Source organism: Nerophis lumbriciformis, linkage group LG09, assembly GCF_033978685.3.
Source record: "Nerophis lumbriciformis linkage group LG09, RoL_Nlum_v2.1, whole genome shotgun sequence".
Taxonomy (NCBI): Eukaryota; Metazoa; Chordata; class Actinopteri; order Syngnathiformes; family Syngnathidae; genus Nerophis; species Nerophis lumbriciformis.
In genome coordinates this window covers 24,707,162-24,724,739 of record NC_084556.2, presented here as the reverse complement: position 1 = coordinate 24,724,739, position 17,578 = coordinate 24,707,162, and the positions used below count along the sequence as shown (strand labels likewise).

Below are 17,578 nucleotides of genomic sequence, written 5' to 3'. Positions count from 1 at the left end.
CTAGCGCTGGAGAGAGAGAGAGAGAGTGTGAGAAAGCCCGACAGAGAGTTGGCGTTGCGCGACCTGCTGGAGTGTGACCCTCACATGATGTGCATGTTCTCTGCTAGAACACCCATCAGTGCTTGACTATGGATCAGTGTTCCTTGTTGTATGACAGGAGTTCTAATAATGTCACAGCAACATGCATGCATATATCTGTCATCCACTTACTTTAACACCGGGGTCTCCAACCTACTACTTTTACAAAATGAATATGGCCAAGAGCTTCTCATTTAATTATGAATCTTATTTCAACCCAAAGGAGAAAATCACTTAAAGAGCGCAGACTTCTGCAAGGTCCTTTTTCCCAATAGTAAAGAAGTCCTGAGTCCAGATGGAGAGTCCAAAAATGTAATCACTTGTTCCCTATCCCATTTCTGACATTTCCTAAAAGGTGGGTGAAAATCTGCCCATAACTTTATTAGCTACTGTATCTTTATCACCTGCTCAGTGGCTTAGTGGTTAGAGTGTCCGCCCTGAGATCGGAAGGTTGTGAGTTCAAACCAAGTCATACCAAAGACTATAAAAATGGGACCCATTACCTCCCTGTTTGGCATTCAGCATCAAGGGTTGGAATTGGGGGTTGAATCACCAAAAATGATTCCCGGGCACGGCCACCGCTGCTGCTCACTGCTCCCCTCACCTCCCAGGGGGTAAACAAGGGTGATAGGTCAAATGCAGGGGATCATTTCACCACACCTAGTGTGTGTGTGACAATCATTGGTACTTTTTTTTAACTTTATTGAAATGAGAGAAACAGAGTGAAGCTTCTTGTTAGTCATTCCGTGTCTTTGCGTCTGTGGCAGTGTGGCACTGTGGCAGCTCCGGATTTCACCGATGCGGCGGTTTGAAGAAACACTCGGTTGCTTCTCCAAACATGTCTTTCATGGTGAACATGCAGCTTGAGAATGTTTTTTTGGAAGAGCTTAAAGGCACCTCAACCACCTCCCCACCTCAGGCCTACTGGATGTGAGACCTGGGTCCTAGTTCATCAGGACTCCTCCTCTTCCTCCTATCCAGGAAATCGCAAAAAGCCGCTGCCTGACCAGGGCTCAGAAAATCTGCAGACTCCTCCCACCCCCAGCAAGGACTGCTTTCACTGCTAGACTCTAGAAAGAGGTTCCGCAGCCTCCGTAGCAGAACCTCCAGGTTCTATTACAGCTTCTTCCCTCAGGCCATAAGACTCTTGAACGCATCATAATAATCCCCTCAATTCTCCCCAAAAACGGATTAACTCGCTGGACTATAAAGACAATATAACATACATCCACAAAGGTGGCTGCATATGCAATAAGTGCAATATATTTATCTGTACAATAATCTATCCATCCATCCATCCATCTTCTTCCGCTTATCCGAGGTCGGGTCGCGGGGGCAGCAACCTAAGCAGGGAAGCCCAGACTTCCCTCTCCCCAGCCACTTCGTCCAGCTCTTCCTGTGGAACCCCGAGGCGTTCCCAGGCCAGCCGGGAGACATAGTCTTCCCAACGTGTCCTGGGTCTTCCCCGTGGCCTCCTACCGGTCGGACGTGCCCTAAACACCTCCCTAGGGAGGCGTTCGGGTGGCATCCTGACCAGATGCCCGAACCACCTCATCTGGCTCCTCTCGATGTGGAGGAGCAGCGGCTTTACTTTGAGCTCCCCCCGGATGGCAGAGCTTCTCACCCTATCTCTAAGGGAGAGCCCCGCCACCCGGCGGAGGAAACTCATTTCGGCCGCTTGTACCCGTGATCTTGTCCTTTCGGTCATAACCCAAAGCTCATGGCCATAGGTGAGGATGGGAACGTAGATCGACCGGTAAATTGAGAGCTTTGCCTTCCGGCTCAGCTCCTTCTTCACCACAACGGATCGATACAGCGTCCGCATTACTGAAGACGCCGCAACGATCCGCCTGTCGATCTCACGATCCACTCTTCCCTCACTCGTGAACAATAATCTATTTATTTATATATGCACCTTATTGCTCTTTTATCCTGCACTACATTGAGCTAATGCAATGAAATTCCGTTCTTATCTGTACTGTACAGTTCAAATTTGTATGACAATAAAAGGAAGTCTAAGTCTAAGTCTAGTGCAGTGGTTCTTAACCTTGTTGGAGGTACCGAACCCCACCAGTTTCATATGTGCATTCCCCGAACCCTTCTTTAGTGAAAAATATATATATATATATTGTTTTTCAAATTCAAGACTATATGTTTTTTACTGGTGCACAAAATGAACCGTGCATGAGCATCACCTTATTCAAAGAACAAAACCAACACAGTGCATAAACTCACCTGCAAATCAGCCTGACTTCTGCTGTTGCCTTTGAGAGACCAGTTCAGATATGCGTGGCTTCACCTTGGCAAGTGCCACTCTCATGTCATTTCCACAGCAAAGTCTGTTCCTTTTCTTTGTTTTCCACCCAGACATATAATGCTAGTACACAGCTCATGAAAAACAATATTTTTTGTTATTGTCATTGTAAGTGGGCCTAAACACTTATATTAGAAAATAATCTCATGGAAATGACTGCTGTCATTTGATTATAATAATAAAACATTTAACTTGTTATGTAGTCAGGTTTGGGACAGGTGTGCTGCAGGTCTGACCACAGTGCATGTGCACGTCTGATGTCGCTCACGTGTGCTCCACTGAATGCTCAAGGAGTTTTTGCGTTTGCTCACGCATATGGAAAATTAGAGGGAACATTGTCTGGGGGTATCCATAATACGCCGATAGGGAGAAGTTTTTATTTACACGATGAGTCGGGTGTGTCTTGACTTTAGCGGCGGAGGCTCCGCCGAACCCCTGAGGTCGACTCATCGAACCCCTAGGGTTCGATCGAACCCAGGTTAAGAACCACTGGTCTAGTGTCTGCCACAACACACACGTAAACGTAAGGTAACATAGAAGAAATTATCCGAATCAGTACCAAAATGTTCCTTATCCCATTTCTGACAAGGTAGAAGAAAATACACCTATAACTTTTTGAGCTATCTATAGCAAAATGAAAGAAACAGAGTGAACTCTTTATCCACTACATTTTTCTGAGCATACGCACGCAGAAGCGTAAACGTTAGTTAAAGTACCGTAGTAGAAATGATCTGGATCAGACATAACCTCTGGGCGGTGAGAAGCTCTGTCATTCGGGAGGAGCTCAGAGTAAAGCCGCTGCTCCTCCACATCAAGAGGAGTCAGATGAGGTGGTTTGGGCATCTGTTTAGCCTCTCTGGGGAGATGGGAGGCCACAGGGAAGACCCAGGACACTTTGGGAAGACTATGTCTCCCAGCTGGCCTGGGAACACTTTGGGATCCCCCGGGAGGAGCTGTACGAAGTGGCTGGGGAGAGGGAAGTCTGGGGTTCTTTGCTTGGGCTGCTGCCCCTGGTACTCGACCTTGGGTAAGCGGAAGAAGATGGATGGATGGATGGATCATAGTGAACTTTGAGGAGCCAATTTCCACTATTCTGCCTTTTAGTATTCATTCTGTTTAAAAGACCCCACCATTTGGCCAACGTATAGCGGCTATTTTAGATAGCAGTTCATAATACCGCGTCGCATTTTCTAGAATCCTCTGGCGAGCTTCTCTAAAAGGCGTGCTGAGCCTTTTCTGCTGTCTTTTACTCTCAATGGCTTCCATAGTATCAGAAATAGTGTAAGCCTTTCTTCTGTCAAGGTCTCCCGGTTGTTGATGGCTGGTGATAATGTGGGCTCTTGCCATGATTCAAATTAGTCATATAATGTCACATTGAAGCATTCAGTAGCACTTATACTAGATAAAAAGTCAAATCATACACATATATCTACCTTGTGTTGAAATAAACACCTTCTGTCAGCATTTACTTTTTTAAATAAATGTTTATCGTGGTTGGTTTGCAGGCTCTTCCATCTTTGCCCTGCAATAGTCCTTTCACACGGTCATAATGCGTGACATGCATGTCAAGCTATCACTGCTGTTATAAACACACACACACTTATACAATATGTTCTCACATTTGATTTAATGGAAGTGTGCTGCTCACTGGCGTGCAACTAAAATGTGTTTCTTTAGACCCGTAACCTGAAGTGGCTCTTCTTTCTTCATTGTCCTTTATACAAAGGCAATGAAGTCGCAATCCCCTGAACTACAAACTGCAGTTATCACACTTTTCTCTCTATAATGTCATTGCTGGGCGATAACATGAGGCTGAAGTTAGGGCAGATGACATAATAAATGTTTGTTGATAAAACTGCTGCTGGTGTTATTGCTTGATGCTAACATTTTATGTTGTCGCATCATATAATCATTTGGTAGCATATTGTTCTCAGGTAGCAAAACTTATTCATATTTATGCATCTCCAGGGGTAACAGTAGACGAGTTATGAACTGGTGAATGTGTTCTTATGTCAGGCATGCACTTCATTTTGTTTCTGTCCATTTATATACAGCCTCAGATTAGCTGTGTGGCTAACTTTTAACTTTGGACTTGGTGTAAATCAACATGGTTAAGACACCAGTACACAGTACTATTTTTTAATAGAAACATTCAAATGATAACAGTAAAGCAAAAGAAGAGATGATAAACTGCAGCAAAGTGGATAGTGTGGAATTTGATGCTACATCCAGGCCAGAAAAATGGTTAAGCTGAGTGCTTTGCAATTATATATGTCAAGACCCCCTTAAGGACAACAAATTACCACAAACTCCTTGAATTAAATTATTATAGAGAACTTGATAATATGTATTTATTTATCCCTACAACATACTGTGTGAGTTACATTCCTTATATAATCACCCTATTATCAAATTAGATGAAAACATGAGCTAAGATGATATCTGCAACAACTTAACCAATTTCCATGTTGAGTTTATTAACTCAATGTGTAACATTTAAACAAGACGGCTCAGTCTGTGGGAGTTGCAATACACAGTAAAACAAGTGCAAATGAGTCACTGGGTTGTGCATTTTCATAAGCCTTACACAGTATTATTGGAAATGTTTTGAATCTGTTTTTCATTTTATAAACTTATTCCTTTTCAAAAAGAGCAATGCTTTTTCCTTTTTGTTTTGTGCAAAATTGGGTACAATATTTCTAATATTCGGAAAAGGGTGGAGTGCCATCTACGGGTTGGGGAGGAGATCTTTCCCCAAGTGGAGGAGTTCAAGTACCTCGGAGTCTTGTTCACGAGTGAGGGAAGAGTGGATCGTGAGATCGACAGGCGGATCGGTGCGGCGTCTTCAGTAATGCGGACGCTGTATCGATCCGTTGTGGAGAAGAAGGAGCTGAGCCGGAAGGCAAAGCTCTCAATTTACTGGTCGATCTACATTCCCATCCTCACCTATGGTCATGAGCTTTGGGTTATGACCGAAAGGACAAGATCACGGGTACAAGCGGCTGAAATTAGTTTCCTCCGCCGGGTGGCAGGGCTCTCCCTTAGAGATATGGTGAGAAGCTCTGTCATCCGGGAGGAGCTCAAAGTAAAGCCGCTGCTCCTCCACATCGAGAGGAGCCAGATGAGGTGGTTCGGGCATCTCAATCAATCAATCAATCTATGTTTATTTATATAGCCCTAAATCACAAGTGTCTCAAAGGGCTGCACAAGCCACAATGACATCCTCGGTTCAGATCCCACATCAGGGCAAGGAAAAACCCAACCCAGTGGGATGACAATGAGAAACCTTGGAGAGGGCCACAGATGTGGGGCAGGGCGACCGGTGCAATGGACGTTGTGTGGATCTAGCATAATATTGTGAAAGTCCAGTCCATAGTGGATCTAACATAATAGTGAGAGTCTGGTCCATAGTGGGGCCAGCAGGAGACCATCCCGAGCGGAGACAGGTCAGCAGCGCAGGGATGTCCCCAACCGATGCACAGGCGAGCGGTCCACCCCGGGTCCCGACTCTGGACAGACAGCACTTCTTCCGTGGCCACCAAACCTGTGCCCCCCACTCCACGAGGGAAAGGGGTGCAGAGCAGAAAAGAAAAGAAACGGCAGATCAACTGGTCTAAAAGGGGGGTCTATTTAAAGGCTAGAGTAGACAAATGAGTTTTATGATGGGACTTAAATGCTTCTACTGAGGTAGCATCTCTAACTGTTACCGGGAGGGCATTCCAGAGTACTGGAGCCCGAATAGAAAACGCTCTATAGCCCGCAGACTTTTTTTTTGGGCTCTGGGAGTCACTAATAAGCCGGAGATCTTTGAACACAGATTTCTTGCCGGGACATAGGGTACAATACAATCAGCAAGATAGGATGGAGCTAGACCATGTAGTATTTTATACGTAAGTAGTAAAACCTTAAAGTCACATCTTAAGTGCACAGGAAGCCAGCGCAGGTGAGCCAGTATAGGCGTAATATGATCATCTGGTCAGGATGCCATCCGAACGCCTGCCTAGGGAGGTGTTTCGGGCACGTCCGACCGTTAGGAGGCCACGGGGAAGACCTAGGACACGTTGGGAAGACTATGTCTCCCGGCTGGCCTGGGAACGCCTCGGGAGAGGGAAGTCTGGGCTTCCCTGCTTAGGCTGCTGCCCCCGCGACATGACCCCGGATAAGCAGAGGAAGATGGATGGATGGATGGATATTTCTAATATTGTAGTTTATCAGAAAGGGTGAAAGTACATATTTGCATTTACTATCCCTGAACATACATTGTATACACAGAAGACAGTTACAAAAAAAAAACATTGACCCCTGAAACATTTCAAACAGTTAACTAACTGTACATCTATTTGAGCATTTTTTATGAAACACAGTTAATCTTAATTAAGTAATGAATCATTGTAATAATAATTTGCCATCACTATGCCAAACGCACAAGAAATCGTACAACAAAAAACGGTGATGATTCTGCTCGTATTCAGTGGTAGCAGTGTATCTTTTTTGCACTGCATATCCTTTTAAATCTGGGCTTCAAATTGAATGTTGGTACTCTTAATTATTGCTCAATGTTAAACTGGGATATTTGCTTTGCTTTTTTTGCAGCAACAGTGTTAGGGTTAGGGTTACCATCTCACAGTGATAGGATGTTGCAAAGTGTAGTGGAATGGCAAAAAACGCACACTGGTTTTTCCTCATTTCCTACTATAGTTACGGTGAATCCAAAGACTATGGGCCTGATTTACTAAGATCTAAATACCACGCACTAAACAGTGTGTGCCATCTATAATATTATGTGTGCTATTAGTGGGCATGTTGTGTGTGACCTATTAAGACTGTGTGTGCAATTGATGCAGACCGCCTTATTTGAATGAAGAGTCTGCATGTACTATACGAGGCATCACCAGGGAGACACTCTCATTTACTGCACATTCATGTTATTAGGCTCCTACCTGTGGCGTTTTGCTATGTTTTCAAACATGCAGGAGACATTTACCACTTTTTATGGGCATTGTAGAAGCAGTCGTGCAGTGCATCTAAAGTGACATTTTTAACCTCTAAAAGTGCACTACTGTGCTCAATACGCCAATAATGTATACTTCAATACATTTTCATCAAATAGGATATACTGTATGTTTGTAATATATATTCTATGTGAAAATAAATGTTGAATGACGTTAAAACTCATCAATTGAATTTGTTTGAATCAGTCCCTGAAGTCGTCAAGCAGCTATGAATTTATAAAAGGATGGTGCTGAATAGACATAATGGCTAATATTTTTTTATTTCTGATCGTCCAAAATGAAACGTACACATAGGACGGAGGATTCTCAGTCTATTGTGTGACTTTGCAGCGCGAGCACTCCCACAGCCGTGTGTGGAACTGTGTCAGTTGCGGGTCCTTTTCAGACGTGCTAAATTGAACGCTAAATATTGCTCCCAAAATGGTGTAGAGTGTTGATTAATCACATTTTGCATGCTGTATAATAAATGTGCATTTTCTCCTCCAAGTATTGTGGGTGTTTTTGATATTCAGCATTAGGGTTGTACAGTATACCGGTACTAGTAAAGTACCGCGATACTAATGAATCATAATCGGTACTATACCGCCTCTAAAAAGTACGGCTTGTCTTTTTTTCTTTACGGGCATGACGGCTGTCATCACGTCATGACATTGCTGGTTTTACGGGTACATGAGCATGTTCGGCAGCGCACAATCACAGAGTACTTACAAGTAGACACAGTGTGTAGACAGAAAAGGGAGAATGGACGCATTTTGGCTTAAAAACTAACGATGAAGGTGAAGTTATAACACTGAAAGACAAGAGGTGCTTTAAGACATGGCTAGCTAGCTAGCAGCTACTTTTAAATCACTAATCCTCGCCTCCATGGCGACAAATAAAGTAAGTTTCTTACAAGTATCATCCCTGCAGGACGAGGAATAGCTAAACATGCTTCACTACACACCATAGGAGGATACAACAGCTCATCGGCGTCACTGCTAACAAAAGCGACCGCTCCTCAATGTAAAAAAATGCCATGGGTGGATCTACACCTGACATCCACTGTAATGATACCAAATACAAGAGTGTATCTCGTCGATACTACAATGATTACATCGATATTTGTATAATCACAACATCTTTTTTCGTTTTGTTTTTTTATTCATATTTTGTTTATAAACTCAGTAAATATGTACCTGGACACATGAGGACTTTGAATATGACCAATGTATGATCCTGTAACTACTTGGTATCAGATCGATACCTACATTTGTGGTACCATCCAAAACTAATGTAAAGCATCCAAACAGAAGAATAAGTGATTATTACATTTTAACAGAAGTGTAGATAGAACATGTTAAAACAAAAAATAACCAGATATTAACAGTAAATGAACAAGTAGATGAATAATCAATTTTGTACTGCTTGTCCCTCACAATTTTCACAAAATAATAGAATGGAAAATGACACAATATGTTACTGCATGTGTCAGCACCCAAATTAGGAGCCTTTGTTTGCTTATTTACTAATAAAAGACGAGTTGTCTTGTATGTCACATTATTAACTGTATCCGTTTGAGATCCATTGCACCGGTCCCTTTCAAGGTTTCTCGTTATGCTCAATGGGTTGACATTTATCTTGCCCTGATGTGGATTTGAGCCGAGGATGTTGTTGTGGCTTGTGCAGCCCTTTGAGACACTTGTGATTTAGGGCTATATAAATAAACTTTGATTGATTGATTGTTCACTATTATATTCAAGGACAAAATTGTTCTTGGTTTGCAATAAGTAACATATGTTTAATGTACTGTAAGATATTTTTGTTAAAATAAAGCCAATAATGCCAATTTGTGTGGTCCCTTTTATTTAGAAAAGTATCGTAAAGTTTTGAAATACATTTTGGTACCGGTACCAAAATATTGGTATCGGAACAACCCTGATCAGCATATATTTTGCATATTAATGAAGACAAAGAAGTAAAATGGATTGCACGCCTTATTCTGCGCACTTAAGAGACCCGATCCTCTTTTCACACGTTTAGTAGTTGCTTGTGTTATCAAGTTTTAGCACACGCAAACCTTAGTATATCAGACCTTAAGTATGCTTCATATCATTGGGTTTTTTAATTCTGAGTATTGTCACTTGTTTCCTTGCCACTGAAAATACCTCCCTTTTACTTTTCATTCATGTCACAAACCTCTCCATCTTTCTGCCTCCGTTAGCTCTGTACACATGGCTTCCTTTGTACTTCGGAGTTCTACTAGGTCGCTTGTTGATTAGCTGGATCACTGCTACCACCTAGCTGTGTGTATTGTAGAGTGTAGGCACAAATAATATAAAGCTCCCCTGCTGGTCATAACCAGGCCAACTTTTTGAAATACTGGCTCAGCTAATGGTAGCCCATGTGTTCATTTGTGTCTCATATGAAGAAGATGCTTGACCATGAATCTATCAAATGGACCAGATACTAGAAATAGTTCTTGGTGCTATTTAGCTTTGGCAGTGGAAGAGACTCAGTAGTTAGGCAGGTAGGTACAGTGTACAGCCATCCTTCATTTGTTAAACTTATTTTGGCCAGTGAGAACAATCAGATTACATAAATGGAAAACAATGGGTTTGTCAAGTTGGAAGACACAAAGTAGCCAGACTTAACTGCCTCTGTCAGCTACCGCAGAACAAATTAGGAAATGACAGCAATAACCCTCATTTGTCATTGCGACCTAAAGCGTGACAACAGAGGAAAACCGGCCTAATCAGCAAGTCTGGACAGATAAGCCCCTCCACCAAAAACACTTTGTTTGGTGGGGTATGAAGTCGTGTGGAGAATAGAACAAAAACTTCATTGTAGACAGCCAATCCTGGTGGGATATGAATGTTAGCATCCACCTGGAACTGTTTTTGTTTTTTGTTTTTTTTGCAACATTGCAGTACTAAAGTCTAAAAATACAAGCTGCAAGTACAGAATAATGTTAATTGTGTATATTTAAGTAAGTGTCAGCCTCCGTTTGCAGATATTTTTGCAGAGGTGCTCAAAACACTAAAAAGTTCCTGATAGCTGCATGTGGCCGGCGAGCTGTGCAGAAAAGAACCAGGTTCCACACACCGTGCCAGCATCTTTCCCAGCAACGTCAACATCTGTGCCAAATGTGCAGCCAGAGTGTGGCAGGAGCGGTGTGCCAGTGCGAGTCTGCCTGGCTGCCAGGGACTACTTTTTATCCAATCAGACAGTTCTGCTTGAGCGAGACCCCTATTCTTGCCTCGTCCCATCTTCTCCCAAAGCTTTACCACCCTCCCATGAAAACACAGACACAGGCCTGTGCGCACGCATTTCCCCTTGCACGGCATTAAGCCTCGGAGGTACATCGTTACACTTACCTAGAAACCATAACCAAGAAGAGAGCGGCGCTGTGTTCCCGCTCACTTTCTTTCTGCCTGCTGCTGTTGCCTGCCTCCCTGTCCCTTTTTTATATTCCCCTGAAGACAAAATTACGGAGTGAATGAGCATGCCTCACTCTGTTTTTAAAGCAGTTCTTCAAAGATATAAAAATCACAGGTTGTCTGCAGATAGGAGACGTGTGAAGGAAAAATGCAGGCTGCCTATCTGTGTGTGGCTTTATTGGACATGATGAGGGATGATATTATGGTGGATGCTCCTGCTGCCGCGCCTGTGAGATGAGGACGGATGGCCATTTGTCTCACTTTCGCTTAGCGTAATGCATTTATCTGTCTTCCTCCCCAAGACTGGACATCGGTGTTCATCAAACAAATTGTCCAAACAGTTCTCCATTTTCCTCAGTGCTTGTCATTATTGTCATTGTGTTCCACTTTTCTGCTGCAGAATCAGAAATGTTAACTAAATGACTGTGTTTACATCAAAGGGGTTATACTACATTTCACGAACTATAAGCCTCACCCATATCCATATTTTAGCCGCACCGGACGATCAGCCGCAGATACTGTATATACCTTGTGAAATGAGTTATTTACACAGAACAATTTTGTAAGTGGTTATCTACATACCTTAATTGTTTCCATACAGTGGCCGTAACACGGCAGTAAAACAGCCGATCAAACAAAACAGAAGTCATCGTCATGGACCCACTAGCTGCGGAAGCTAGCTCTCCAATCAGCTAAACAAACTTATTAACTCCACGGTGACGTCTTGGTGAATTTACTGTGGAATGTGTAAAACCAAAACAATACAAAAAGACTGCCATTTTAAGTTAATAATACTAACACAGACACTCGTAAATGGGTAACACTTTAGTATTGGGAACATATTCTAAGTAACAAAGACTTAATTTAGAGTTATAAGGTTAGAGTTAGCGGGTAAGGGTTAGGGTTGAGGTTGGGGTTAGGGTTAGCAATGGTGAATATGTTCCCCATACTAAAGTGTTACCGGCTTACTGGTTGTATAATAAGGCCATGCAGAATAAGGCATTAATAAGTACTTAATAATGACTAATTAAAAGGCAATATGTTACTCATCTGCATGTTAATAAGCAACTAATTAATGGTGAATATGTTCCCCATGTGGGCAGCATGGTGGAACAGGGGTTAGTGCGTCTGCCTCACAATACGAAGGTCCTGAGTAGTCCTGAGTTCAATCCCGGGCTCGGGATCTTTCTGTGTGGAGTTTGCATGTTCTCCCCGTGACTGTGTGGGTTCCCTCCGGGTACTCCGGCTTCCTCCCACCTCCAAAGACATGCACCTGGGGATAGGTTGATTGGCAACCCTAAATTGGCCCTAGTGTGTGAATGTGAGTGTAAATGTTGTCTGTCTATCTGTGTTGGCCCTGCGATGAGGTGGCGACTTGTCCAGGGTGTAAACGCCGTCCGCCCGATTGTAGCTGAGATAGGCTCCAGCGCCCCCCGCGACCCCAAAGGGAGTAAGCGGTAGAAAATGGATGGATGGATGAATGTTCCCCATGTGTTAGTATATTAGCTAATGCTAAAGACGTTAGCTTCATTACATTATGATAGCATGTACAAATGTGCATGAAAACACTCCTAAAGATATCACACATGGGACGGTTTAGTAAGCATTAATTGCTTTAGTTATATTGTAAAACTTACAAACGTTGCTTGGAGTGATGAATGAAGAATCCATACGAATAGAAACGCTATAGTCGACTAGAAGACGGAACGATACTTGCACTTCCGGTTCAAAGCTTTAAACAGCAGGAAACACTATAGACATTTGCCCAGCAGCACCTGCAGTGCACAACCAAAAGATGGCACCATAGCACAAACACAGTAACACACTTTTTCAGTGTCTTTGCACATTGCATTATGGTCGTCCGCAAAGATAAATCCATAGATAAGCCGTGGCATTTTATAAGTCACAGGGTTCGAAGCGTAGTGGCTTATAGTACGGAATTGATGGTATACTATAAGTTCTAACAGTATTTCAACTATGATGTTGGGCACTTACTGAATAGACCAAATTGTTTCTCTCTTCCAGGTGGATGACGCCATGCTTATGTTTGATAAGACTACGAACAGACATAGAGGTGAGTACACAGCAAACTGAGGAAACAGTCATTGTATGTCCTGTCCTTGTCTGGTAACATAGAACAGTTCCATTTCACTTATTAGATGTTCCATCTATTCAACAATGGGAGCGTGTCAAACTGATCAATACATTGGTACTGTGTTTTGATTGTTGCAGCATTAACTTGTGTGTGTGTGTGTGTGTGTGTGTGTGTGTGTGTGTGTGTGTGTGTGTGTGTGTGTGTGTGTGTGTGTGTGTGTGTGTGTGTGTGTGTGTGTGTGTGTGTGTGTGTGTGTGTGTGTGCATGCCATGAAGTTTGTGTGTTTCAAAGATGTGCTTAAAGGGTGTAAGATTGTGAGATGGTGGGTGCTGTGCAGTCAGATAACAGTGTCTGATAGCGGCCAGGAGAAGCTCCGACGTTATCGCACGCACATCGGCATCTTATCTTTAGATGAGGGAACGTTTCTCTCTCTCAAGCAGAGGACTTTCCAAAGACAGGTTTGCACCTCGCACCATACGCCAGTGCTGTGTGTTTAAGCCGAACGACACACTCAAAGGCTGGATTTAACCACCGGTTACCACATATAGGGCTGTCATTTATCTGGACTGCTATTGGCTGTGAGAGGAACTTTAAAGAAACCGCTTGCCTCGCTCCGTGTGTGTGTGTGTGTGTGTGTGTGTGTGTGTGTGTGTGTGTGTGTGTGTGTGTGTGTGTGTGTGTGTGTGTGTGTGTGTCATTGTATCTGTGAGTAAGTCAACAGGCGCTGACAGGTATTTTCACAAGAGAGAGATGCAGGCTTTTCTGTCACATCAGTCAGTTTCCTTGTTTGTTCATCACAGCTTCATACTGAACTGAGCCAGAAAAACTGTTACTTTCTAGCAAGAAATGCATCTTGCACACCATCAACACACGGATAAACAAAAGGACAAATGTATGATCTCATTGTTCATTAGCTCATAGATTAATTGGGGCAGAGTGTTGAAGATTAGACATCTACAGTTGTAATATGGTTTTCTTTCCCACACATTTCGTAAGATTCAGGTTTGTGGGGTTTTTTTTGTGCTTAATATTTGCCCTGTATTTTGTGTTATTAACTTCTTCAATGAAGGTAAAATGTATGTTAAATTTTCCTTCATCCATTTTATTCATCATGTATTTGGCGTTGTTTTCTGCATTTAAAGGGGGCCTGCCCTTTTTTTGGAATGTGCATATCATTCACAAACCTTATGCAAGACAAGCACACATTTGTGTTTCTTTTTTTAAGTATTCTAACTAGTAAATAAATGCGAGCAAATGTCAGCTTACAATAGAGCCTATGGGAGTCGCTTTATTCCGCCTAGAAAGCGCTTAAAAAACATCCAAACACCTCTATTGAGGTATTATATACATGCTGTAAGTATATATGTAATGTAGTAACTGCCACATTTATAAAAACATTTAATATTTACGTATTTTGCACAATAATTTCAAAAACGCATCACAACGTTTGCTTTTTTTTCTCTTCATCACTGATTATTACTCACTGCAGACTTTATGAGAGCCCACAAACATAATAAACTATCACTTACTGCAGTGGTCCCCAACCACCGGGCCACGGCCCGGTACCGGTCCGCGGACAGATTGGTACCGGTCCGCGGACAGATTGGTACCGGGCCGCACAAGAAAAGAAAAAAATGTTTAGTTTTTTTTTTTTTTTTTTTTTTTTTAAATTAAATCAACATAAAAACACAATATATACACTATATATCAATGTATATACCATTTTCAAGCGTTGACCGGTCCGCAGCTACAAAAAGGTTGGGGACCACTGACTTACTGTATAAGGTCTGCTGTCATTAGGATGCCTACCGATAGGATGTTCATATATTTCCATTTAGATTAAAAATAACTCATAATCCTCGTAAAGAAATGGGGTGGTAGGGGGGACCAAGCATATCTTTGTGTTGTTCTCGCCAGTTCCAAGTCCTAAATGGCTGTCAAAGTCTACCAACTTGACAGAATACATCCTCAGACTTCTTTTGTTCAGGTGAGATGCATGATTTGATCTACAATAAACTTACAGGGAGCAGGAAAGCAAGGAAATAGCTGACCATTTGATGATGTAAACATCGGCACGCTATAAATACAAAAGTAGTTGGTCTGCCTTAGCACTTATAATAACAATATCACCAATACTTGGTTAATATTCTAGTCACAAATGTAAATGTAGTATTGTTGTCGGGTTTTGAATGGTTATTTATCGGAAGTTATGGGCGAAATAGAGGACCTCCCATTGGCTCCACTGTAAGTTGACTTCCATCCATCCGTTTTCTTTCACTTGTCCCTTTTTTGGGGTTGCGGGAGGTGCTGGAGCCTTTCTCAGCTACAATCACCCTGGACAAGTTGCCACCTCATCGCAGGGCCAACACAGATTCTGTTTTTTTTGTTTTGTTTTTTAAATCCATCCGTTGTCATGTCTTTCATAATGATTGTGAACGATAGGAAAAAAAAAAAAAGTGCAGTTCCCCTTTAAGGTTTTATATACATGCTGTAAGTATATATGTATGTAATGTATTACCAGGTACATTCATAATAACATCTAATATTTACATATTTTGCTAATTTTAGGCATACGGTGGCGCATTAATTTTATAGACGCATCACAACGTTGATGAACACTGATTACTACTCACTGCAGACTTCATGAGACCCAACTAACATAATAAACGTCACTTACTGTACAATGTCTGCTCTCACTGGGATGCCAACTGTTAAAATGTTGATATATTCCCGTTTAGATTAAGAAAAACTCATTATCCTCGCAAAGGGTTTTAAAAAAAGGCGTGTTTTTCTCGCCAACTTCGGGTCTAAGTTGGCTGTCAAAGTGTACCAACGTGTCAGTTTATGTCCACGTCATTTTACTCCCAAGTTGACAAGCAGGATTTATTATCTAGAATTAATTTTCACGAGCTCAGAGGCGAGAAAGCAGCTCACCAGCTCATGTCAATAGAGCAGCATAAGGTAGTTAAAAGGTAGTTACCTCTCTTGATTATAGTGCCACTAAATGGTCGATAAAGTTAGCGCTTATAATAACAATATCGCTAATACTTTGTTAATATACAGATCACAAAATGTAAATGGAGTATTCTTGGCGCTTTTTGGATGGTTATTTATTGGGTTGTGTGGTCAGAATAGACGCAATGACATCATGGCTCCATTGTAAGCTGATGTTTATTTACATGTATTATTGACAAGTTAGAAGGCATTAAAAAATTACATCTGTTCCTGACTTTCATGAGGGTTGTGAATTATAGGCAAAATTCAAAAACAGTGCAGTTCCCCTTTAAATCTCTAATTTCTTGTTGCATCTGGAATATAGGTTTGTGATAAGACTGAAATTTCAGTCGTCGATACAGATATATGTGCATTTCTAAAATGTTCAATATTTGTTTAATACCCCGATTAACATAATAAAACTGGACCCATGTTCTTTTCTTTTTAGATTGCAGTATTAGCTGCCAAAAGGTAACCATACATTCTGAAATGAACAGCCTATAGCTTATCAGTATATCAAAACAAACAATACTGTGCTTATAAATATGGTCATAAATAACAATTGTCAACTATTTTACATTAAAAAAGAACATAAAACAAACAATATTGTTCTTAATATTCTGTAAATATGGTGGTGGTGTAACATTATCATGTAATTTGTAATGTAATAGGCTAATAAAAAAGCTAAAACATACATCTAAAGACAAATCTTTGTGTTTGTTTGGTGTTAGAATACTTTTTTTTTTAGCCTTTTCTCATTGAGTTATGTTCTATTTTTCCATTTTTGCTGTTCTTTTTTGTTTGTTTTTCGTTATAATTTCTTTTTAAGTAAGGGCCAACCGGAAATCTCAAGTCCGCATTTGTGACAGGCTTCTACGAATAAGTAAATATATGGGAAACACTGGCTATTTTTCGGGTCTCATGCACTGAGAACTGAAGCAGCTTGCCAAGGAAAGTGTTACAATCATATTCAATGCTGATGAAACTGAAAATAGCTGGTATTAATGTCATTTTTGCCTGTTGGTATCAACTTGGTATTAAAGTATCGATATTTTTGACAACCCTACTGGATCATATTAATTAAATGTATACTTCCTACGGGAAAGGTAACAAGACCCTAAGGTCTTGAAAAGCCGTCACACAAATATATCTGCCATTGTTTGTTTTCGATGATGCCACAGACGAGCCGAAAGACTTGAATAACGATTAACGTCCTAATCATTACAAGTTTTAAACTTAATATAAAGTCTGCTGTTCTTCAATCTGATGTTTTCCTTTTTCTAGTATCGATAAAATTGATCGATTCCCTTTTAAAACGATCTTGGATAGATACTTATCTTCCGGAAGGCAAACTTGCAGAGCTCACATCTATGTATAGAAGTTGATGGAGCTTACCTGACTAAGCCAATGGAAATTGCCACATATTTTAATAATTACTTCACAAACAAGGTGGAAAATCTGAGAGTGAATATGACGCCTTCTGATGGCTCCTCCTCATGCACATTAATTGAAAATCATATAATGAAGGGTAAAAACTGCAGGTTCGATTTTGTACCAGTTAGTAATTCTTATATTGAGAAATTGTTGTTATCACTGCCATCTGATAAACCTGCTGGGACGGACATGCTAGATGGCAAATTGTTAAGTATTGCGGCATGCCATGTATCAA

The 17,578-nt window shown here is 41.4% G+C and overlaps 1 protein-coding gene across 7 annotated transcripts in view; it reads left to right on the top strand.

Moving 5' to 3' along the window:
- msi2b (musashi RNA-binding protein 2b) overlaps window positions 1-17,578 on the top strand; it is a 626,013-nt gene that overhangs the window by 341,892 nt on the left and 266,543 nt on the right. For all 7 annotated transcript variants that reach the window (XM_061962104.1, XM_061962107.1, XM_061962103.1 and 4 more), the window contains one exon: window positions 12,846-12,894. In XM_061962104.1, coding sequence (XP_061818088.1) covers window positions 12,846-12,894 — 49 coding nt within the window. The remainder of the gene's footprint in view (window positions 1-12,845; window positions 12,895-17,578) is intronic.